This window comes from Salvelinus namaycush, unplaced genomic scaffold (assembly GCF_016432855.1).
Source record: "Salvelinus namaycush isolate Seneca unplaced genomic scaffold, SaNama_1.0 Scaffold270, whole genome shotgun sequence".
Lineage (NCBI taxonomy): Eukaryota > Metazoa > Chordata > Actinopteri > Salmoniformes > Salmonidae > Salvelinus > Salvelinus namaycush.
In genome coordinates this window covers 178,611-205,338 of record NW_024059564.1, presented here as the reverse complement: position 1 = coordinate 205,338, position 26,728 = coordinate 178,611, and the positions used below count along the sequence as shown (strand labels likewise).

Below are 26,728 nucleotides of genomic sequence, written 5' to 3'. Positions count from 1 at the left end.
TTAATGACAAGGCTATCGGTTAGATAGAGTTTAATGACAAGGCTATTGGTTAGATAGAGTTTAATGACAAGGCTATCGGTTACATAGAGTTGAATGACACGGCTATCGGTTACATATCGTTTAATGACAAGGCTATCGGTTGCATAGAGTTGAATGACAAGACTATCGGTTACATAGAGTTTAATGACAAGGCTATCGGTTACATAGAGTTTAATGACAAGGCTATCGGTTAGATAGAGTTTAATGACAAGGTAATTGGTTAGATAGAGTTTAATGACAAGGCTATCGGTTAGATAGAGTTCAATGACAAGGCTATCGGTTAGATAGAGTTTAATGACAAGGCTATCAGTTAGATAGAGTTTAATGACAAGGTAATTGGTTAGATAGAGTTTAATGACAAGGCTATCGGTTAGATAGAGTTCAATGACAAGGCTATCGGTTACATAGAGTTTAATGACAAGGCTATCGGTTAGATAGAGTTTAATGACAAGGTAATTGGTTAGATAGAGTTTAATGACAAGGCTATCGGTTACATAGAGTTGAATGACACGGCTATCGGTTACATAGCGTTTAATGACAAGGCTATCGGTTACATAGAGTTGAATGACAAGACTATCGGTTACATAGAGTTTAATGACAAGGCTATCGGTTACATAGAGTTTAATGACAAGGCTATCGGTTAGATAGAGTTTAATGACAAGGTAATTGGTTAGATAGAGTTTAATGACAAGGCTATCGGTTAGATAGAGTTCAATGACAAGGCTACAGGTTAGATAGAGTTTAATGACAAGGCTATCGGTTAGATAGAGTTTAATGACAAGGCTATTGGTTACATAGAGTTTAATGACAAGGCTATCGGTTACATAGAGTTTAATGACAAGGCTATCGGTTACATAGAGTTTAATGACAAGGCTATCGGTTAGATAGAGTTTAATGACAAGGCTATCGGTTAGATAGAGTTTAATGACACGGCTATCGGTTACATAGAGTTTAATGACAAGGCTATCGGTTACATAGAGTTTAATGACAAGGCTATTGGTTACATAGAGTTTAATGACAAGGCTATCGGTTACATAGAGTTTAATGACAAGGCTATCGGTTACATAGAGTTTAATGACAAGGCTATCGGTTACATAGCGTTTAATGACAAGGCTATCGGTTACATAGATTTGAATGACAAGACTATCGGTTACATAGAGTTTAATGACAAGGCTATTGGTTACATAGAGTCTAATGACACGGCTACTGGTTAGATAGAGTTTAATGACAAGGCTATCGGTTAGATAGAGTCTAATGACACGGCTACTAGTTAGATAGAGTTTAACGACAAGGCTACAGGTTAGATAGAGTTTAATGACAAGGCTATCGGTTAGATAGAGTTTAATGACAAGGCTATCAGTAAGATAGAGTATAATAACAAGGCTATCGGCTACATAGAGTTTAATGACACGGCTATCGGTTACATAGACTTTAATGACAAGGATATCGGTTACATAGAGTTTGATGACAAGGCTATCGGTTAGATAGAGTTTAATGACAAGGCTATCGGTTACATAGAGTTTAATGACAAGGCTATCGGTTACATAGAGTTTAATGACAAGGCTATCGGTTACATAGCGTTTATTGACAAGGCTATCGGTTACATAGAGTTTAATGACAAGGCTATCGGTTAGATAGAGTTTAATGACAAGGCTATCGGTTACATAGAGTCTAACGACAAGGCTATTGGTTACATAGCGTTTAATGACAAGGCTATCGGTTAGATAGAGTTTAACAACAAGGCAATCGGTTACATAGAGTCTAATGACACGGCTACTGGTTAGATAGAGTTTAACGACACGGCTATCGGTTAGATAGAGTTTAATGACAAGGCTATCGGTTAGATAGCATTTAATGACAAGGCTACTGGTTAGATAGCATTTAATGACAAGGCTATCGGTTACATAGAGTTTAACGACAAGGCTATCGGTTAGATAGAGTTTAATGACAAGGCTATCGGTTACATAGAGTTTAATGACAAGGCTATCGGTTAGATAGAGTTAAACGACAAGGCTATCGGTTACATAGAGTTTAATGACAAGGCTATCGGTTACATAGAGTTTAATGACAAGGCTATCGGTTAGATAGAGTTAAACGACAAGGCTATCGGTTACATAGAGTCTAATGACACGGCTACTGGTTAGATAGAGTTTAACGACAAGGCTATCGGTTAGATAGAGTTTAATGACAAGGCTATCGGTTACATAGAGTTTAATGACAAGGCTATTGGTTACATAGCGTTTAATGACAAGGCTATCGGTTAGATAGAGTTTAATGACAAGGCTATCGGTTACATAGAGTCTAATGACACGGCTATTGGTTAGATAGAGTTTAACGACAAGGCTATCGGTTAGATAGAGTTTAATGACAAGGCTATCGGTTACATAGCGTTTAATGACAAGGCTATCGGTTAGATAGAGTTTAACGACAAGGCTATCTGTTACAAAGCGTTTAATGACAAGGCTATCGGTTACATAGAGTTTAATGACAAGGCTATCGGTTACATAGAGTTTAATGACAAGGCTATCGGTTACATAGCGTTTAATGACAAGGCTATCGGTTACATAGCGTTTAATGACAAGGCTATCGGTTACATAGAGTTTAATGACAAGGCTATCGGTTAGATAGAGTTTAATGACAAGGCTATCGGTTACATAGAGTTGAAAGACAAGGCTATCGGTTACATAGAGTTTAATGACAAGGCTATCGGTTAGATAGAGTTTAATGACACGGCTACCGGTTACATAGAGTTTAACAACAAGGCTATCGGTTACATAGAGTTGAATGACAAGGCTATCGGTTAGATAGAGTTTAATGACAAGGCTATCGGTTAGATAGAGTTTAATGACAAGGCTATCGGTTACATAGAGTTTAATGACAAGGCTATCGGTTACATAGCGTTTAATGACAAGGCTATCGGTTACATAGAGTTTAATGACAAGGCTATCGGTTACATAGCGTTTAATGACAAGGCTATCGGTTACATAGAGTTTAATGACAAGGCTATCGGTTACATAGCGTTTAATGACAAGGCTATCGGTTACATAGAGTTTAATGACAAGGCTATCAGTTACATAGCGTTTAATGACAAGGCTATCGGTTAAATAGAGTTTAATGACAAGGCTATCGGTTAGATAGAGTTTAATGACAAGGCTATCGGTTAGATAGAGTTTAATGACAAGGCTATCAGTTACATAGCGTTTAATGACAAGGCTATTGGTTAGATAGAGTTTAATGACAAGGTAATTGGTTAGATAGAGTTTAATGACAAGGTAATTGGTTAGATAGAGTTTAATGACAAGGTAATTGGTTAGATAGAGTTTAATGACAAGGTAATTGGTTACATAGAGTTTAATGACAAGGCTATCGGTTAGATAGAGTTTAATGACAAGGCTATCGGTTACATAGAGTTTAATGACAAGGCTATCGGTTACATAGAGTTTAATGACAAGGCTATCGGTTACATAGAGTTTAATGACAAGGCTATCGGTTAGATAGAGTTTAATGACAAGGCTATCGGTTACATAGAGTTTTATGAGAAGGCTATCGGTTACATAGCGTTTAATGACAAGGCTATTGGTTAGATAGAGTTTAACGACAAGGCTATCGGTTAGATAGAGTTTAACGACAAGGCTATCGGTTACATAGAGTTTAATGACAAGGCTATCGGTTACATAGAGTTTAATGACAAGGCTACTGGTTAGATAGAGTTTAATGACAAGGCTATCGGTTAAATAGAGTTTAATGACAAGGCTATCGGTTAGATAGAGTTTAATGACAAGGCTATTGGTTAGATAGAGTTTAATGACAAGGCTATCGGTTACATAGAGTTTAATGACAAGGCTATCGGTTACATAGAGTTTAATGACAAGGCTATCGGTTACATAGAGTTTAACGACAAGGCTATCGGTTACATAGAGTTTAATGACAAGGCTATCGGTTACATAGAGTTTAATGACAAGGCTATCGGTTACATAGAGTTTAATGACAAGGCTATCGGTTAAATAGAGTTTAATGACAAGGCTATCGGTTACATAGAGTTTAATGACAAGGCTATTGGTTAGATAGAGTTTAATGACAAGGCTATCGGTTACATAGAGTTTAATGACAAGGCTATCGGTTACATAGAGTTTAATGACAAGGCTATCGGTTACATAGAGTTTAATGACAAGGCTATCGGTTACATAGAGTTTAATGACAAGGCTATCGGTTAGATAGAGTTTAATGACAAGGCTATCGGTTACATAGAGTTTAATGACAAGGCTATCGGTTACATAGAGTTTAATGACACGGCTATCGGTTACATAGAGTTTAATGACAAGGCTATCGGTTAGATAGAGTTTAATGACAAGGCTATCGGTTACATAGAGTCTAATGACACGGCTACTGGTTAGATAGAGTTTAACGACAAGGCTATCAGTTAGATAGAGTTTAATGACAAGGATATCGGCTACATAGAGTTTAATGACAAGGCTATCGGTTAGATAGAGTTTAATGACACGGCTACCGGTTACATAGAGTTTTATGACAAGGCTATCGGTTACATAGAGTTTAATGACAAGGCCATCGGATACATAGAGTTTAATGACAAGGCTATCGGTTACATAGAGTTTAATGACAAGGCTATCGGTTACATAGAGTTTTATGACAAGGCTATCGGTTACATAGCGTTTAATGACAAGGCTATCGGTTAGATAGAGTTTAATGACAAGGCTATCGGTTAGATAGAGTTTAATGACAAGGCTATCGGTTACATAGCGTTTAATGACAAGGCTATCGGTTACATAGCGTTTAATGACAAGGCTATTGGTTAGATAGAGTTTAACGACAAGGCTATCGGTTAGATAGAGTTGAATAACAAGGCTATCGGTTAGATAGAGTTGAATGACAAGGCTATCGGTTAGATAGAGTTTAATGACAAGGCTATCGGTTACATAGAGTCTAATGACACGGCTACTGGTTAGATAGACTTTAACGACAAGGCTATCGGTTACATAGAGTTTAATGACAAGGCTATCGGTTACATAGCGTTTAATGACAAGGCTATCGGTTAGATAGAGTTTAACAACAAGGCTATCGGTTAGATAGAGTTTAATGACAAGGCTATCGGTTAGATAGAGTTTAATGACAAGGCTATCGGTTACATAGAGTTTAATGACAAGGCTATCGGTTAAATAGAGTTTAATGACACGGCTATCGGTTACATAGAGTTTAATGACAAGGCTATCGGTTAGATAGAGTTTAATGACAAGGCTATCGGTTAAATAGAGTTTAATGACACGGCTATCGGTTACATAGAGTTTAATGACAAGGCTATCGGTTAGATAGAGTTTAATGACACGGCTACCGGTTACATAGAGTTTTATGACAAGGCTATCGGTTACATAGAGTTTAATGACAAGGCCATCGGATACATAGAGTTTAATGACAAGGCTATCGGTTACATAGAGTTTAATGACAAGGCTATCGGTTACATAGAGTTTTATGACAAGGCTATCGGTTACATAGCGTTTAATGACAAGGCTATCGGTTACATAGAGTTTAATGACAAGGCTATCGGTTAAATAGAGTTTAATGACAAGGCTATCGGTTAGATAGAGTTTAATGACAAGGCTATCGGTTACATAGAGTTTAATGACAAGGCCATCGGATACATAGAGTTTAATGACAAGGCTATCGGTTACATAGAGTTTAATGACAAGGCTATCGGTTACATAGAGTTTAACGACAAGGCTATCGGTTACATAGAGTTTAATGACAAGGCTATCGGTTAGATAGAGTTTAATGACAAGGCTATCGGTTAAATAGAGTTTAATGACAAGGCTATCGGTTACATAGCGTTTAATGACAAGGCTATTGGTTAGATAGAGTTTAACGACAAGGCTATCGGTTAGATAGAGTTGAATAACAAGGCTATCGGTTAGATAGAGTTGAATGACAAGGCTATCGGTTACATAGAGTCTAATGACACGGCTACTGGTTAGATAGACTTTAACGACAAGGCTATCGGTTACATAGAGTTTAATGACAAGGCTATCGGTTACATAGCGTTTAATGACAAGGCTATCGGTTAGATAGAGTTTAACAACAAGGCTATCGGTTAGATAGAGTTTAATGACAAGGCTATCGGTTACATAGAGTTTAATGACAAGGCTATCGGTTACATAGAGTTTAATGACAAGGCTATCGGTTAGATAGAGTTTAATGACAAGGCTATCGGTTAGATAGAGTTTAATGACAAGGCTATCGGTTACATAGAGTTTAATGACAAGGCTATCGGTTACATAGAGTTTAATGACAAGGCTATCGGTTACATAGAGTTTAATGACAAGGCTATCGGTTACATAGCGTTTAATGACAAGGCTATCGGTTACATAGAGTTTAATGACAAGGCTATCGGTTAGATAGAGTTTAATGACAAGGCTATCGGTTACATAGAGTTTAATGACAAGGCTATCGGTTACATAGAGTTGAATGACAAGGCTATCGGTTACATAGAGTTTAATGACAAGGCTATCGGTTAGATAGAGTTTAATGACAAGGCTATCGGTTACATAGAGTTTAATGACAAGGCTATCGGTTACATAGAGTTTAATGACAAGGCTATCGGTTAGATAGAGTTTAATGACACGGCTATCGGTTACATAGCGTTCATGCAATGGTAGAAGAGCAGGTGAATTAAGGAAACGCTTCTAGTTACTCTCATTTAGACACAACAGCACGACGTCTCTTTACCTTACAGGTTAGCGCTGTGGCTCCTATAAGTCCTAGATCTATAGTACTGACAGTATGACATAGAGTTGGCTATATAACATGTGTCTCAGATAAGGATTGGGCCCTATATGAATGTAATCCATTATTCCATTACTATGATGACTCTAAACCCTAAACAAGCCAGCTCTGACCCTTGAATCCATCACTGTCTTCCTTCCTATTCCACCCTCACTGTATTCCCTGGACCTCCCACCACACCGCCCCTACATTTTCCCCTTATAATAATCATAATACATGGTACTTATATTTGGCCCAATCCATTAGTGTCAGGTTAAGGTTCAGGCTGTAATGAATGGATCCATTATCACCATTACTACTATTACCCCCCAGAACAGCACAGTCTTGTCTCACCTGAAGCCAGATGACGTTAGCAGAGCCCCACTGGGTGATCACGCTCTCCCCCAGGGAGCTGTGTGCCCGGCCAAACCCAGGGTAGAGCACCCTTCCCCCGGGCCCGGCCGCCGCCTCTACCTGCACGCTGGCCCCCGCGTGGATCACAGCGATGTTGAAGTTCATTATAGTCCCCGGGTCTCTCTCCCGCTCCCGGGGCCGTAGCAAGAGGTGTGGGGAGGGCGTGACCGGTCCTGCCCACTCCGCCAGGGCCAATAGGAGAGAGAGGGTGGGTATGGCGACCATTGCAATAGATCAACCAACCGTGGAAGGGGGAGGGGGCGGAGGGGGGGGGGGGGGGGGGGGGTCGAAGCTGTAAAGCGCACTGAGAGAGGGTGCCTATGAGAGAGAAAGAGACAGAGCGAGAGAACGAGAGAGAGAGAGAGAGCGAGAGAGAGGAGTTTAGAAGACTTAGATGTTCTTGCAACATTCTCCCAGAATTGTAAGTTTGTTCACATCAGGAATGGCCTACACAGAGGGTGCAAAGCAAAGAGAGCGAGAGGGATGGAGAGAGAAGGGGGAGGGAGAACAAGAGGGAGAGGAGGAGAGAGAATGTAATGGATTCTGAATCCAATCATGGGGTAATATAAGTTAGCTTTGGCTGGAGCAATATTTGAACAGCAACACGGTATAGAGAAGGGGAACAAACAATGGAGAGAGAGAGAGATGAGGAAAAGATGGGGTGTGGGGCAGAGGGAGAGGGAAGATGAAATAGGTGCTATTTAGGCTACAGGCTGAGAAGAAACAATATGAGCGAGAAGGGAAATAGAAAGGAGGGAGGGAGGGAGAGAGAGACAGCGAGAGAGAGAGAGAGAGAGGGAGAGAGAGAGAGGGAGAGGGAGAGAGGGAAGGAGGGAGAGAGAGAGGGAGGGAGAGACAGCGAGAGAGAGAGAGAGAGAGAGAGAGAGAGAGAGAGAGAGAGAGAGAGAGAGAGGGAGAGAGAGAGAGAGAAAGGGAGAGGGAGATTGGGAAGGAGGGAGAGAGGGAGGGAGAGATGGAAAGATGGAGAGTGTAAATAGCAGACAGAGACAAAGATATGGGTGGAGGTGGTTATTGTACTGCATGAATGATAACAACAATTAGGATCACTGCAAAACACCCACACCCACACACACACACACACACACACACACACACACACACACACACACACACACACACACACACACACACACACACACACACACACACATACACACATACACAGAGAGAGAGAGAGCTATAGGGGTTAATGCAGTCTACACACAATGATATACACAAACAATCACGCAAGAAGATAGTGATTGCATGAGAGATAGCAAATCATTTTCAATTTACTTTCTGTGCCAACCTCCCTCCCTTCCCCTCTCTGTTTCAACCTCCCCTCACTTCTCTCTCTCACCCCATCACCTCCTCTCTCTCTCGCTCTCTTTCTCTCTCTCACTCAGTTTTTCATGAATTCAGGTGCTAACACAATTTCTTTGATTAACAGGGCTTGCTGACATGATATTCTCTCTTTCTCCCTCCATCCTCTCCCTTCCTCTCCCTCCATTTCACAGTGCCTGTTCTTTGACCCTGACGAGTCCTTTGGAACAAATAGGGAAGGTGAAAAAAAGAGGAGAGGAGGAAGGGACTGGAGGAATGAAAGACAGACAGAGAAAGAAAGAGAGAGAGACGGGTAGAAATGCCGTCTGGGTAGAAATTCTGTCTGTTTAAAGAATGTAAATAGAGGGAACATGAGTGAGTGAGAGGAGGACGGGTAGAGGAGAGGAAACAGGGGACTAAAGAGGGAATGAATGGGGAGAGGAGCGGAGGGATAAAATATGGGGGAGAGCAGGAAAGAGAGAAATATTGATTACCATGATGTGTATACGTGTTTGGCCTAAACAAGCACACTGCCAAACCTGAGGTCTTGACTGACAGGGTGTGTGTGTTTGTGTGTGTGTGTGTGTGTGTGTATACATGGCGTGCAAGCACATGTGTGTGTAAGAGAGAGATCAAATCAAATCAAATGTTATTAGTCACATGCGCTGAATACAACAATACAGTGAAATGCTCACTTAATTACCCAAGATGGCGTAGCAGTGCAGATGTGTTTTGTTCGTCCTCTCGTGTACTTTTGTATTTTTCGTCTTTTTTTGTATATATTTCAATTTTATTTTCAATCTCTTTTCCATTTTAATTCAATTATACCTTCCGGTAACCTGCCTCACCCAGTGAGATACGGAACCGCTATTATTTTTTAGACCTTATAGCGAGAACCACCTAGCCATCAGAAGCTAACCAGCTAATTAGCTACAAGCTATTTAGTCATTGTTAGCCACTGCTAGCGGCCTTTACCTTCTGTACAGATACCAGCTCTTTTTTAGCCTGGATAATACTCGCCAGCCTACCAGTATCGGACTGTCTCTCCACTACAATGCCGGATTCCTGCCGTAATCCCTGGACCATTACTCATGATCTTCACAGCTAGCTAGCACTCACCAAGTAACCTAGTACCGAAGCTATCCCTGAGGCCCACCTCCCGACCTACTCAGTTGTTCACCCGGACTCCACCCAAACACGGCTAGAAGCCACTACTCCACCGGATCCTTGCTGTAAGCTCTGGACCTTGGCACCGGATCACCGCTGCTACCGAGTGGCTTTAGTGGCTAACGCCCCTGCCCCGAAGCTAGCACCAGTTAGCCGTGAGCCAGGCGCATCTCCCGGCTAGAAAACTAAATTACTACAACTACAATACCTCTTTCGCGATCTGGCTTGGATCCTTTATCGACACGGCGCTCCGCCGCACCACCACGACTGGTCTGCCGACGAATACTCCATCCGCTGTGCCTTCAACCGGCCTCCGTTGGACGTCGGAGCAGACGCTTCTACTAGCCCCGTGCTACTAACTTTAAACGCTGTGTCGCCCGCGTGCTAGCGTAGTAGCGACTACTCCGCGGCTTCCCTGTTCCATCTATTGCTTCCCCCTGGACCCTATGATCACTTGCTACATAGCTGATGCCTGCTAGACTGTCCGTTAATCACGGTACTCCATTCTGTTTATTTTTTGTTTATCTGTCGGCCCCAGCCGCAAACTCAGGCTCTGTGTGTAGTTAACCGACCCTCTCTGCCCAGTCATCGCCATTTTACCTGTTGTTGTTTTAGCTGATCAGCTGTTGTCTCACCGGTGTTGTCTAGCTAGCTCTCCCAATCAACACCTGTGATTACTTTATGCCTCGCTGTATGTCTCTCTCAAATGTCAATATGCCTTGTATATTGTTGTTTAGGTTAGTTATCATTGTTTTAGTTTACAATAGATCCCCTAGTTCCACTCATCATACCTCTGATACCTCCTTTGTCCCACCTCCCACACATGCGGTGACCTCACCCATTATAACCAGCATGTCCAGAGATACAACCTCTCTTATCATCACTCAATGCCTGGGCTTACCTCCGCTGTACCCGCACCCCACCATAACCCTGTCTGCACATTATGCCCTGAATCTATTCTACCACGCCCAGAAATCTGCTCCTTTTATTCTTTGTCCCCAACGCTCTAGGCGACCAGTTTTGATAACATTTAGCCGTACCCTCATCCTACTCCTCCTCTGTTCCTCGGGTGATGTGGAGGTAAACCCAGGCCCTGCGTGTCCCCAGGCACCCTCATTTGTTGACTTCTGTGATCGAAAAAGCCTTGGTTTCATGCATGTCAACATCAAAAGCCTCCTCCCTAAGTTTGTTTTACTCACTGCTTTAGCACACTCCGCCAACCCTGATGTCCTTGCCGTGTCTGAATCCTGGCTTAGGAAGGCCACCAAAAATTCTGAGATTTCCATACTCAACTACAACATTTTCCGTCAAGATTGAACTGCCAAAGGGGGAGAAGTTGCAATCTACTGCAGAGATAGCCTGCAAAGTTCTGTCATACTTTCAAGGTCTATCCCTAAAAGAGTTCGAACTTCTAATCTTAAAAATTAATCTCTCCAGAAATAAGTCTCTCACTGTTGCCGCCTGCTATCGATCCCCCTCTACTCCTAGCTGTGCCCTGGACACCATTTGTGAATTGATCGCCCCCCCATCTAGTCTCAGAGATCGTTCTGTTAGGTGACCTAAACTGGAATATGCTTAACACCCCGGCAGTCCTACAATCTAAGCTAGATGCCCTCAATCTCATACAAATCATCAAGGAACCCACCAGGTACAATCCTAAATCCGTCAACATGGGCACCCTCACAGACATTATCCTGACCAACTTGCCCTCCAAATACACCTTCGCTGTTTTCAATCAGGATCTCAGCGATCCCTGCGTCATTGCCTGTATCCGCTATGGGTCCGCGGTCAAACAACCACCCCTCATCACTGTCAAACGCTCCCTAAAACACTTCTGCGAGCAATACACGCAGTCAGTCAGGAAAGCAAAGACTAGCTTTTTCAAGCAGAAATTTGCATCCTGTAGCTCTAACTCCAAAAAGTTTTGGGACACTGTAAAGTCCATGGAGAACAAGAGCACCTCCTCCCAGCTGCCCACTGCACTGAGGCTAGGTAACACGGTCACAACCGATAAATCCATGATAATCGAAATTTCAATAAGCATTTCTCAACGGCTGGCCATGCCTTCCTCCTGGCTACTCCAACCCCGGACAACAGCTCCGCCCCCCCCCCCCCCCCCCGCAGCTACTCGCCCAAGCCTCCCCAGCTTCTCCTTCACCCAAATCCAGATAGCAGATGTTCTGAAAGAGCTGTTGTTGCAACCCCTATTACCAGCCTGTTCAACCTCTCTTTCGTATCGTCCGAGTTCCCTAAAAATTGGAAAGCTGCCGCGTTCATCCCCCTCTTCAAAGGTCGGTGACACCCTAGACCCAAACTGTTACAGACATATTTCCATTCTGCCCTGCCTATCTAAATTCTTCGAAAGCCTAGTTAATAAACAGATCACTGACCATTTCGAATCCCACCGTACCTTCTCCGCTGTGCAATCCGGTTTCCGAGCCGGTCACTGGTGCACCTCAGCCATGCTCAAGGTACTAAACGATATCATAACCGCCATCGATAAAAGACAGTACTGTGCAGATGTCTTCATCGACCTGGCCAAGGCTTTTGACTCTGTCAATCACCGTATTCTTATCGGCAGACTCAATAGCCTTGGTTTTTCTAATGATTGCCTCGCCTGGTTCACCAACTACTTTGCAGACAGAGTTCAGTGTGTCAAATCGGAGGGCCTGTTGTCCGGACCTCTGTCAGTCTCTATGGGGGTACCACAGGGTTCAATTTTCGGGCCGACTCTTTTCTCTGTATATATCAATGATGTTGCTCTTGCTGCGGGCGATTCCCTGATCCACCTCTAATCCACAACACCATTCTGTATACTTTTGCCCCTTCCTTGGACACTGTGCTAACTAACATCCAAACGAGCTTCAATGCCATACAACACTCCTTCCGTGGCCTCCAACTGCTCTTAAACGCTAGTAAAACCAAATGCATGCTTTTCAACCGTTCGCTGCCCGCACCCGCCCGCCCGACTAGCATCACCACCCTGAACGGTTCCGACCTAGAATATGTGGACAACTTTAAATACCTAGGTGTCTGGATAGACTGTACACTCTCCTTCCAGACTCATATTAAACATCTCCAATCCAAAATCAAATCTAGAATCGGCTTCCTATTTCGCAACAAAGCCTCCTTCACTCATGCAGCCAAACTTACCCTTGTAAAACTGACTATCCTACCGATCCTCGACTTTGGCGATGTCATCTACAAAATAGCTTCCAATACTATACTCAGCAAACTGGATGCAGTCTATCACAGTGCCATCCGTTTTGTTACCAAATCACCTTATACCACGCACCCCTGCGACCTGTATGCTCTAGTCGGCTGGCCCTCGCTATAAGTCTATGCTAGGTAAAGCTCCGCCTTATCTCAGTTAACTGGTCACGATAACAACACCCACCCGTAGCACACGTTCCAGCAGGTATATCTCACTGATCCTCCCCAAAGCCAACACCTAATTTGGCCGCCTTTCCTTCCAGTTCTCCGCTGCCAGTGACTGGAACGAATTGCAAAAATCGCTGAAGTTGGAGACTTTTATTTCCCTCACCAACTTTAAATATCAGCTATCTGAGCAGCTAACCGATCGCTGCAGCTGTACATAGTCCATTGCTCACCCAATCTACCTACCTCATCCCCATACTGTTTTTATTTTATTTACTTTTCTGCTCTTTTGCTCACCAGTATCTCTACTTGCACATCATCATATGCTCATTTATCACTCCAGTGTTAATCTACTAAATTGTAATTATTCGCTCCTATGGCCTATTTATTGCCTACCTCCTCATGCCTTTTGCACACACTGTATATAGACTTTCTTTTTTCTACTGTGTTATTGGCTTGTTTATTGTTTACTCCATGTGTAACTCTGTGTTGTTGTCTGTGTCACACTGCTTTGCTTTATCCTGGCCAGGTCGCAGTTGTAAATGAGAACTTGTTCTCAACTAGCTTACCTGGTTAAATAAAGGTGAAATTAAAACAAATTTAAAAAATAAAACTTACGAGCCCCTAAGCAACAATGCAGTTTAAAAAGAATAAGAAATAAAAGTAACAATTAGTTAAAGAGCAGCAGAAAAATAACAATAGCGAGGCTATATACAGGGGGTACCGGTACCGAGTCATGGTGCGGGGGCACCGGTTAGTCAAGGTAATTGAGGTAATATGTACATATAGGTAGAGTTATTAAAGTGACTATGCATAGATAATAACAGAGAGTAGCAGCGGCGTAAAATAAAGGGGGGGGAAATGCAAATAGTCTGGGTAGCCATTTGATTAGATGTTCAGGAGTCTTATGGCCTAGGGGTAGAAGCTGTTTAGAAGCCTCTGGACCTAGACTTGGCGCTCCGGTACCGCTTGCCGTGCTGTAGCAGAGAACAGTCTATGACTTGGGTAGCTGGAGTCTTTGACCATTTTTAGGGCCTTCCTCTGACACCGCCTAGAGGTCCTGGATGGCAGGCAGCTTAGCCCCAGTTATGTACTGGGCCGTACGCACTACCCTCTGTAGTGCCTTGCGGTCGGAGGCCGAGCAGTTGCCATACCAGGCAGTGATGCAACCAGTCAGGATGCTCTCGATGGTGTAGCTGTAAAACTTTTTGAGGATCTGAGGACCCATGCCAAATCTTTTCAGTCTCCTGAGGGGGAATAGGTTTTGTCGTCCCCTCTTCACAACTGTCTTGGTGTGCTTGGACCATGTTAGTTTGTTGGTGATGTGGACACCAACAGCCCCGTCCACTACAGCCCCGTCGATGAGAATGGGGGCGTGCTCGGTCCTCCTTTTCCTGTAGTCCACAATCATCTCCTTTGTCTTGATCACGTTGAGGGAGAGGTTGTTGTCCTGGCACCACACGGCCAGGTCTCTGACCTCCTCCCTATAGGCTGTCTCATTGTTGTCGGTGTTCAGGCCTACCACTGTTGTGTCATCGGCAAACTTAATGATGGCGTTGGAGTCGTGCCTAGCCGTTAGGTCAAGAGTGAACAGGGAATACAGCAGGGGACTGAGCACGCACCCCTGAGGGGCCCCTGGGTTGAGGATCAGCGTGGCGAATGTGTTGTTACCTACCCTTACCACCTGGGGGCAGCCCGTCAGGAAGTCCAGGATCCAGTTGCAGAGGCAAGTGTTTAGTCCCAGGGTCCTTAGCTTATTGATGAGCTTTGAGGGCACTATGTTGAATGCTGAGCTGTAGTCAATGAATAGCATTCTCACATAGGTGTTCCTTTTGTCCAGGTGGGAAAGGGCAGTGTGGAGTGCAATAGAGATTGTATCATATGTGGATCTGGTAGGGCGGTATGCAAATTGGAGTGGGTGTAGGGTTTCTGGGATAATGGTGTTGATGTGAGCCATGACCAGATGAGAGAGATGAGATGAGAGATGAGAGATGAGAGAGAATGAAAGATGAAGAGTGGTGCTGAACGACTAACCGTCATTTCTTTTTTTTGGGGGGGGGGTTATTAAACAACTAAATGACCGACATCGGTATAATTACTGTTGATAGAAATCTAATAATTCACGAGAGAAATCTGAGAAATCAAGTCGAGAACTATGTGGGACGCTGGGCTGAAGGGAGTTGTAGTTTTCATTAAGCAAATATTCAACCTAGTTCAGCCAGAAACGTGGTAATTAACTACAATGACCATAATCCATTGAGCCAGTTTTTTACGGCTCAGAGACGGATCAGAGAGGAAGAGGCGGAGTGAGAGGTTTTACTCTCTCCAAAATCTGTCCAAAATAAGCCCTATGCCTTTCTATGGGCTTATTTTGGTCCTAAGATTGTCGTCTGCCTTCCCACTTTTGGGACAACGACTCCCATTGTTAGGGCATAAACATGAGCATCTCGTCATTGTTATAGATCTCTGGTACACTTTTACACCTGCTACATTAGGTTAGATACACACCACAGGAGTCTGCAAACCATGTGTTTGATATATTTGATACCATTCCACTTATTCCGCTCCAGTCAATACCACAAGCCCGTTCTCCCCAATTAAGGTACCACCAACCTCCTGTGGTACACACAGTCCACATAGACCGCATGAGAGAGGAATGTACACCTATTTTTCTATTGATGTCTATGTTATGTGGACCTGACAGAGACAATGGAATATTTTCAATGTTTTGGCAATTTAATGTTTACTATTTTGGGCTTTGGGATATCCATTAAAAAGCTCTAAAATCATTGTAACGTCAATATTTCATAATACATTTCATGTTTTAAAAAATAATCAAAACCGAAATCTGTGATTATTTCTTAAGAATCGAACTGAAACCGAACCAACCTCAAAAAGCACAAATCACTCAGCACTAATGAAGAGAGAGGGAGGAAGATGGAGGGAGAGAGAGATGGAGAGAGACCATCCTAGTCAGAGAGAGAGGGAGAGAGGGTAATAGAAAAAGAGAGGAACCGTGCTGTGTGTGTGACAGAGAGAGGGATAGGGATGGGAAGAGAGATGGAGAGAGGGAGACGGAGGGAGGGAGAGAAACGCAGAAGGAGAGAGGTGGGTATACTGTAGATCACATATCACTACTTGGCCAAGACATATTCTACAGTGCTGAGCCTTTAGCCATTACTGTTAGGCCTGTCATCATATTTCATTCCACTAAGGTGTTTATGCTCTGCTCTGCTGCTATTCCTATAGCCTGCACTATTCCTCTAGTGCACCTAGTGTCCTTGCTTGTAGAGGGTACTCAATGTACTACTCTATATGTTGATTAGGTTGTTGTAGTGTACTGATAGAAAGATACACTACTGTGTAGTCTAAGTCTGCTTCACTGTAAGTTTGGTTAATATTTCACAGAGCAGCAGTAGTGTACCGTCTGTCTGGCGCCAATGCTTGTAGTTTGGGGATTTAGGACCAGGTTTCTGTTAATCACTGTAAATCTCTGTATAAATTAAATGTGTTATTTGATTATCTGTAAAGTAGCGAGCTCCATTCAGAGAAATACACCTCAGATTCCATGTTTTCTCCTAGACTACCAGCACAGTACAGTTTACAATGGGTAAACTAATTTCCTGTCTTCTCCTAGACTACAGTACAGTTTACAATGGGTAAACTAATTTCCTGTCTTCTCCTAGACTACCAGCACAGTACAGTTTACAATGGGTAAACTAATTTCCTGTCTTCTCCTAGACTACAGTACAGTTTACAATGGGTAAACTAATGTCCTGTCATCACCTTTATCACAGTACAGTCTACAATGGGTAAACTAATTTCCTGTCTTCTCCTAGACTACAGTACAGTCTACAACGGGTAAACTGCTGGAGGTGAATTCCTGCCATTCACACCTCTCCAACCGCTTTCACACTGAACTGGGATGGCAGCAGGCAACATGCCAGCAGAATGCGTCATCATATCTGGTAGTGTGTTAGTGAATGGGCTTGTTGGAGGCTGGTTGGAGAACCATCAGATCTGGTAGTGTGTTAGTGAATGGGCTTGTTGGAGGCTGGTTGGAGAACCATCAGATCTGGTAGTGTGTTAGTGAATGGGCTTGTTGGAGGCTGGTTGGAGAACCATCAGATCTGGTAGTGTGTTAGTGAATGGGCTTGTTGGAGGCTGGTTGGAGAACCATCATATCTGGTAGTGTGTTAGTGAATGGGCTTGTTGGAGGCTGGTTGGAGAACCATCAGATCTGGTAGTGTGTTAGTGAATGGGCTTGTTGGAGGCTGGTTGGAGAACCATCAGATCTGGTAGTGTGTTAGTGAATGGGCTTGTTGGAGGCTGGTTTGAGAACCATCAGATCTGGTAGTGTGTTAGTGAATGGGCTTGTTGGAGGCTGGTTGGAGAACCATCATATCTGGTAGTGTGTTAGTGAATGGGCTTGTGAAGCCTGGTTGTAGAACCATCATATCTGGTAGTGTGTTAGTGAATGGGCTTGTTGGAGGCTGGTTGGAGAACCATCATATCTGGTAGTGTGTTAGTGAATGGGCTTGTTGGAGGCTGGTTGGAGAACCATCATATCTGGTAGTGTGTTAGTGAATGGGCTTGTTGGAGGCTGGTTGGAGAACCATCAGATCTGGTAGTGTGTTAGTGAATGGGCTTGTTGGAGGCTGGATGGAGAACCATCAGATCTGGTAGTGTGTTAGTGAATGGGCTTGTTGGAGGCTGGTTGGAGAACCATCAGATCTGGTAGTGTGTTAGTGAATGGGCTTGTTGGAGGCTGGTTGGAGAACCATCAGATCTGGTAGTGTGTTAGTGAATGGGCTTGTTGGAGGCTGGTTTGAGAACCATCAGATCTGGTAGTGTGTTAGTGAATGGGCTTGTTGGAGGCTGGTTGGAGAACCATCATATCTGGTAGTGTGTTAGTGAATGGGCTTGTGAAGCCTGGTTGTAGAACCATCATATCTGGTAGTGTGTTAGTGAATGGGCTTGTTGGAGGCTGGTTGGAGAACCATCATATCTGGTAGTGTGTTAGTGAATGGGCTTGTTGGAGGCTGGTTGGAGAACCATCATATCTGGTAGTGTGTTAGTGAATGGGCTTGTTGGAGGCTGGTTGGAGAACCATCAGATCTGGTAGTGTGTTAGTGAATGGGCTTGTTGGAGGCTGGATGGAGAACCATCAGATCTGGTAGTGTGTTAGTGAATGGGCTTGTTGGAGGCTGGTTGGAGAACCATCAGATCTGGTAGTGTGTTAGTGAATGGGCTTGTTGGAGGCTGGTTGGAGAACCATCAGATCTGGTAGTGTGTTAGTGAATGGGCTTGTTGGAGGCTGGTTGGAGAACTATCAGATCTGGTAGTGTGTTAGTGAATGGGCTTGTTGGAGGCTGGTTGGAGAACCATCAGATCTGGTAGTGTGTTAGTGAATGGGCTTGTTGGAGGCTGGTTGGAGAACCATCAGATCTGGTAGTGTGTTAGTGAATGGGCTTGTTGGAGGCTGGTTGGAGAACCATCATATCTGGTAGTGTGTTAGTGAATGGGCTTGTTGGAGGCTGGTTGGAGAACCATCATATCTGGTAGTGTGTTAGTGAATGGGCTTGTTGGAGGCTGGTTGGAGAACCATCAGATCTGGTAGTGTGTTAGTGAATGGGCTTGTTGGAGGCTGGTTTGAGAACCATCAGATCTGGTAGTGTGTTAGTGAATGGGCTTGTTGGAGGCTGGTTGGAGAACCATCAGATCTGGTAGTGTGTTAGTGAATGGGCTTGTTGGAGGCTGGTTGGAGTGATGAACTACTATTGTAGTCCACAAAGCGCTAGTAGAATTCTATTCCATTCCATTCACTGTCATGAACAGTAATATCTTAACTGCCGTTGAGCCATTCATACATTCATTCATTCATTCATTCTTTGTTCCTTAATTTATTCATTCGTTCATTGCCTAGAATATTTAGAATGTGTATTCCTCATCACTAGGACCAGTCAAATTGTTCAAAGGTAGAATTTCCCTAAGAACCCAGACATTTAAGAATCAATGGACTACAATCTAACAAAACACTTTGAATTGATTAAATGCCTGTCATCACTGTAGAGGTTTTGATGAGAAAACCTCCAGCAGTACTGTAGTCTCTCGTAATAGTGTTTTGTTCTCCAAAAGGACTGCAGTAATGCTATAGAATTCTATGTCTCTGTATAGCGTAGCTCAAATCCCACAGCATAGCTACAGTAGATACTGTGATGCTGCATAGTAGAAATATCCCACTGGAACCCTGTGTGCTGCAGTGAAGTACACTATATGTAGTATTGCCATCACTCTGTCATACCGAGTATCATGACCTGTTCCACAGAGCTGTAGGAGGAATGCTGATTACTTTAAGTTCCCTCTGTGTCATCATTAATAATAACACTATTTCCTATAGATTAATATAGCAGTAATGTAGCATAATATGTTGTCCTCTGAGGGTCATGCAGAGTAGGGTAATGTAATATTGCACTCCAGAGGATTAAGGGACTGAAGTATAATATTAGTTGTACTGTCCCACGAGGCAAAAACACAATGTGAATCAGTGTTCTATCAATATTACATGTTGTCATATTTCCATACTGACATTCAACATCCAAGGATTTTTGGTTGTATTTGCAAAAACGCATTGACATACAGTCAGGTACAAAATTATTGGCACCCTTGATAAAGATGAGAAAAAAACACTGTATAAAATAAATAAATTATTTATTTAACTAGGCAAGTCAGTTAAAATCAATTTCTTATTTACAATGACAGCCTAGGAACAGTGGGTTAACTGCCTTGTTCAGGGGCAGAACGACAGATTCTTACCTTGTCAACTCAGGGATTTGATCTAGCTACCTTTCGGTTACTGGCCCAATGCTCTAACCACTAGGCTACCTGCCGCCCCAATAAAACAAATACTGAGCTATATTGTACGCAAAAAAAATTAGAAAATTATATTATTTTATACTAGTACAACTGTCAGAGAAAGAGATTTTGTTTAAAAATAAATTATTTTCTTTCTCAAAAAGACACGGGTCAAAATTATCGGCACCCCTGTTTTCAATACTTTTCTATACCTCACCTTGCGAGGACAACGGCACTGAGCCTTTTTCTAAAATGTTTTATGAGATTGGAGATCCCATTGGGAGGGATCTTAGACTATTGCTCTAGGGCTGGTAGGTACCAGGGACCTCACAATACAATATTATCATTTCTTAGGTGCCGATACGACATGTATTGTGATTCTCACGATTCTCACAATTCTGTATTGTGATTTGATACTGCGATTCTATTGTGATTTGATGTTACAAACATATTGCTCACTATATGTCTGCTGCAGAGAGATAAGAGAGAACATGAGAAAACGAGTTTTGATCAGTCAGGGAAATAAAAGTATTTAAAACATGTTGGCTCACTATTCAAAAGAAGATGGACAAATACAGTAGCTATATGATGAAAAATACAGGAATTGTGGTGCAGGTACAGCCGACTAGCGCTAGCTAACTCAAAAAATAAATAGATACTTGGAGGGAAATAACACTATAATATAATCCAAAAATAATATTGCGATATGTTACTGTCTCCCATCACTACATTCCTCTATACAGAATATTTCCAGATCCTTGATAACATTTGTCTGCGCTCATGGACTGCCCTCTTCAATTCAAACCACAGGTTTGTTCAAGTTCGGAGACTGAGATGGCCATTGCAAAATGTTGATTTTGTGGTCAATTAACCATTTCTTTATGGACTTTGATGTGTGCCTGGCAGAGGCAATCAGGTCTTTGGTTAAAATGTCCTGGTACAGTGTAAAGTTCATGATGCCGTTGACCTTAACAAGGGCCCCAGGACCAGTGGAAGCAAACTAGCGCCATAACATCAGATATACACCACCATATTTGACAGTAGGTATGCAGTCCTTCGATGCCAAACCCAAATCAAATCAAATGTTATTTGTCACATGCTTGGTAAACAACAGGTGCAGACTAACAGTGAAATGCTGACTTACGGGCCCTTCCCAACAATGCAGAGACAGAAAATAGAGAAATAATAGAAAAGTAAATATAACTAGGAATAAAGTGACTAGGCAACAGGATAGATAATAAACAGTAGCAGCAGTGTATGTGATGAGTCAAAAACATTATGCAAAAAGGGTAAATGCAGCTAGTCTGGGTAGCTATTTGGGTAACTATTTAACTAACTATTTAGTCTTATGGCTTGTGGTAGAAGCTGTTCAGGGTCCTGTTGGTTCCAGGTGCATCGGTACTGCTTGCCGTGCGAGAACAGTCTATGAGTTGGGTGGCTGGAGTATTTGACCATTTTTAGGGCCTTCCGCTGACACTGCCTGATATAGAGGTCCTGGATGGCAGCGAGCTCTGCCACAGTGATGTACTGGGCTGTAAGCACTACCCTCTGTAGCGCCTTGAGGTCAGATGCCAAGCAGTTGCCATACCCAGCGATGATGCAGTCAGTCAGGATACTCTCAATGGTGCAGCTGTAGAACTTTCTGAGGATCAGAGGGCCCATGCCAAATCTTTTCAGCCTCCTGAGGGGGAAGAGGCATTGTTGTGCCCTCTTCACAACTATTTTGGTGTGTGTGGACAATGATAGACCCTTAGTGATGTGGACACCGAGGAACTTGAAGCTCTAGACCCGCTCCACTACAGCCCTGTCGATGTGAATGGGGGCGTTTCCTGTAGTCCACGATCAGCTCCTTTGTCTTGCTGACATTGAGGGAGAAGTTGTTGTCCTGGCACCACACTGCCATGTCTCTGACCTCCTCCCTATAGGCTGTCTCATCGCCGTCTGTGATCAGGCCTACCACCGTTGTGTTGTCAAACTGTGCGTGGCTAAAGAGCTCTATGTTCATGTCATCCCACAAATGTAAACCCCTGGAGTCTGCTAAACGGCATTGGCACTTGGATTGGAAAAGGTGCTATGGTCAGATGACATGAAAATAGAGCTCTTTGGCCAAGCACACCAATGGTGTGAATTGAAAGAAAATAACCCCATAACTGCTGTAAACTATGTTGGTGGATCTTTGATGTTATGGGGCTATTTTGCTTCCACTGGTCCTGGGGCCCTTGTTAATTTCAACTGCATCATGAACTTTACGCAGTACCAGGACATTTTAGCCAAAAAACCTGATTGCCTCTGCCAGGAGGCTGAAACTTGTCCGCAAGTGAATCTTCCAGCAAGACAATAACCCCAAGCACACATAAAAATCTCCCCCAAAATGGTTAATTGACCACAAAATCAACATTTTGATATGGCCATCTCAGTCTCCAGACTTGAACCCCATTGAAAACCTGTGGTTTGAATTGAAGATGGCAGTCCATAAACACAGATGAAGGATATCAAGGATCTGGAAATACCCTCCCAATGTGTTCTCCAATCTCATAAAACAAGGTGAGGTATTGGAAGGTATTGAAAACAGGGGCAGTGCTGTTGTCCTCACAAGGTGAAGTATTGAAAGGTATTGAAAACAGGGGCAGTGCTGTTGTCCTCACAAGGTGAAGTATTGAAAGGTATTGAAAACAGGGGCAGTGCTGTTGTCCTCACAAGGTAAAGGTATTGAAACGTATTGAAAACACGGGGGAATTTTATTTTTAACCCCTATCTTTTTATATAATTTGTTTTACTTGTTAAAAAAAAATCTATTTTTCTGAGCAATTGTATTAGTATAACATAATATAATTTAAACAAGTTGTTTGAACATATAATATAGTTCAGTATTTGTATTATTTATTTTCTACAGTGTTTTTTTTGTCATTTTTATCAACGGTGCCAATAATTGTACGTTCCCCTGTATGTGCAGTGTAGATGTAGTAAAGTGCCTTCATAAAGTATTCACACCCCTTTAATTGTTTCACATTTTGTTGTGTTACTGCCTGAATTTAAATTGAGATTTTGTGTCACTGATCTACACACAATACACCATAATGTCAAAGGGGAATTTTGTTTGTCGAACATTTTCGAAATGAATGAACAATTAAAAGCTGAAATGTCTTGAGTCACTAAGTATTCAACCCGTTTGTTATGGCAAGTCTAAATAAGTTCAGGAGTAACAATGTGCTTAACAAATCACATCATAATTTGCATGGACTCACTCGTTCAATAATAGTAGTTAACATGATTTTTGAATGACTACCCTATCTCGATACCGCACACATACAATTATCTGTAAGGTCCCTCAGTCGAGCACAGATTCAACCACAAAGACCAGGCAGGTTTTTGAACCGATTGGTAGATGTATAAAATAAAATAAAAAGCTGATTCTGAATATCCCTTTGAGCATGTTGAAGTTATTTACTAGGCTTTGGACGGTGTATCAATACACCCAGTCACTACAAATTGTCCTTCCTAACTCAGTTACCGGAGAGGAAGGAAACTACTCTGGGATTTCACCAGGAGGCCAATGCTTTAACGGTTGTGATATGAGAATGATGGATCAACAAGATTGTAGTTACTCCACAATACTAACCTAAATGGAAGAGTGAAAAGAAGGAAGCCTGTACAGAAAAATAATATTCCAAAACATGCATATGTTTGCAACAAGGCACGTAAGTAATACTGCAAAAAAATGTGGCAAGAAATGAACTTTTTGTCCAGAATACAAAGTGTTATGTTCGGGGCAAATCCAACACAACACATCACTGTGTACCACTCTTCATATTTTCAAGCATGGTGGTGGCAGCATCATGTTATGAGTATGCTTGTCATCGGCAAGGACAACTAACTTTTTTATGATAAAAAGAAACAGAATACAGCTAAGCACGGGTGAATACTTATCTAATCAAGATATATTAGTGTATTATTTTTCGTACATTTTTATAAAATATTAGAATTTTTCTCCCTCTTTGACATTCTAGTATTTTGTGTAGATCGTTGGCCAAAAATTACAATTAAATCCATTTTAATCCCACTTTTATAACACAATAAAATGTGGAAAAAATCAAGGGATGTGAATACTTTCTGAATGCATTGTATTGTCTACAGTGATTCCCGGTAGACAAAAGTGTCATGTGGGGTAATAACTCCGTCCAGCAGCAGCAGTGGAGTGAACAGTAAAGTGCAGCTGCAGCTTAATGCTCCTCGTATTAATTGGCCCATACTTCAATCACAGTCACTGGAGTGTGTCCTCTTTCTTTCTTTCTTTCTTTCTTTCTTTCTTTCTTTCTTTCTTTCTTTCTTTCTTTCTTTCTTTCTTTCTTTCTTTCTTTCTTTCTTTCTTTCTTTCTTTCTTTCTTTCTTTCTCTCTCTCTCTCTCTCTCTCTCTCTCTCTCTCTCTCTCTCTCTCTCTCTCTCTCTCTCTCTCTCTCTCTCTCTCTCTCTCTCTCTCTCTCTCTCTCTCTCTCTCTCTCTCTCTCTCTCTCTCTCTCTCTCTCTCTCTCTCTCTCTCTCTCTCTCTCTCTCTCTCTCTCTCTCTCTCTCTCTCTCTCTCTCTCTCTCTCGCACGCACGCACGCACGCACGCACGCACGCACGCACGCACACACACACACATACACACATACACACATACACACATACACACAGTCTCCTATCTATCTCTGTCATGTGAGAGCAGTACCAGCAAGAGGCTGCTTTCACATTGTACAAAATGTCCACCCTGGTCAGTCTGTACTCCTGGTGGAGAACTACTGTACACTGTAGTGATGTTTTTACTGCACGGCTGTAAACAGTTATGGTAAAGAGCTGTGTTGTTCGGCTCTGTGCTGTGCCACAGACCCCATGCCCATCACAAGCTATTCAAGTGACAAACGACGTAGCCATCCATCAACCTGCGCTGACACCAGGCCCTCTCAGGGAAATACAATACACTACATTTGTAAATTAGACGTGGGCTAAATACCAGATTAAGACAGTCACATCAATGTGATGGTACTTGTTTATGTGGAACACTTTAGATTGGGGTGTACGGATCTTAATGTGACAACAAACTGCTCTGAAATTCAAACCAACGTCTGGATCTTTACTGGATGTTTTCTTCTGGCAAGAAGATGAATAATATAATATAGGTTTTAAGCTCAATATCGTAGCTCCACTCCTCCATAGTTTATCTCTCCACACTCGACTCGCTCACACCAGCACTTCAGAACCTTTAACAAGCAAAAATACTGTATATGTTTATTGAGTATAACTTTTTCACACAGGGGTATTGGGTGTTGCATAACGTTGTCAATGAAACAATATAACAAATCCAGTAATATAAAACGTGGCTAATGAACCGATTTGAATGTAAAACACGTATCCATTTCGCTTTAATTGAAGATGTGATAACATTCAGTATCAAAAATATAAAAAAATAGAGAAAATCAGAAAGGGGTCAAATATTTTTTCCCGGCAATGTATATGTTTATACGAGCACCTGTTTCTAGTGCCTATTCCTCAGCCTCAGGTTTTCAACATGCTGTAACCTTCAACCCTGGAGAACAAAAGAACATTGTCCCAATTCAACATATCTTAACTTTGATCTTTTCAGTAGTCTGAGTATACAGGGCATTCAGAAAGTATTCAGACCCTTTGACTTTTTCCACATTTTGTTACGTTACAGCCATATTCTAAAAATCCATAGCAATCTACACACAATACCCCACAATGACATCACAATACCCAATAATGACAAAGCTAAAAATAAAGAACAACCCTTGAATGATTAGGTGTATCCAAACATTTGACTGGTACTGTACAGTAGATGGTAAACCTCTGCTTCTATTTTATAGTATACATGTTACTACACTAAAGGACACACAAAGATACACACACATGGGTGCATGCACACCACACACACCACACACACCACACACATACCACACACACCACACACACACACCACACACCGCACACACACACCACACACACCACACACACAAAGCCAATGTGCTTCTGCCTCCACATTGCTTGCTCATTGGGGTTTTAGGCTGGGTATCTGTAAAGCTCTTTGGAGTTTTAGGCTGGGTATCTGTAAAACTCTTTGGGGTTTTAGGCTGGGTATCTGTAAAGCTCTTTGGGGTTTTAGGCTGGGTATCTGTAAAGCTCTTTGGGGTTTTAGGCTGGGTATCTGTAAAGCACTTTGGGACAACTGCTGATGTAAAAAGGGCTTTATATTGATTGATTGATTCCACTCATCTAAATTAAAAAGCCTCTCTGTGGGATCTGTCTACTCTTTATGCAGGTTCTCTATCTCTGTGTGTGTGTGTGTGTGTGTGTGTGTGTGTGTGTGTGTGTGTGTGTGTGTGTGTGTGTGTGTGTGTGTGTGTGTGTGTGTGTGTGTGTGTGTGTGTGTGTGTGTGTGTGTGTGCCTGAGCTCACTCAGTCACCTGTGATCAGAGACACACTGTGTTATCATACGGCTCAATGTGTAATCTCACTCTGACATTATACTACTGCCTTTCATTTACTGCCTAGAACACAGCAAAGTCACCCACCCGCACGCACACACGCACACAGGTCTCAGAAATAAATTCCTGCATATTCTCACTCACCAAAATACCCTCAGTAAGCACATCTATATGCTACAATACACACACACACACACGCTCACACACACACACACACACACACACACACACACACACACACACACACACACACACACACACACACACACACACACACACACACACACACACACACACACATAT

General features: G+C 42.5%; 1 protein-coding gene across 1 annotated transcript in view; it reads right to left on the bottom strand.

Moving 5' to 3' along the window:
* Nucleotides 1–7,449, bottom strand: part of LOC120039400 (glutamate receptor ionotropic, NMDA 2D-like) — a gene marked incomplete at its 3' end in the record, with an annotated part of 56,438 nt that extends 48,989 nt beyond the window's left edge. Inside the window, exon 1 of the mRNA XM_038984827.1 lies at nt 7,165–7,449. Within this exon, the coding sequence (XP_038840755.1) occupies nt 7,165–7,449 (285 nt within the window). The remainder of the gene's footprint in view (nt 1–7,164) is intronic.
* Nucleotides 7,450–26,728: the final 19,279 nt, after the last annotated feature.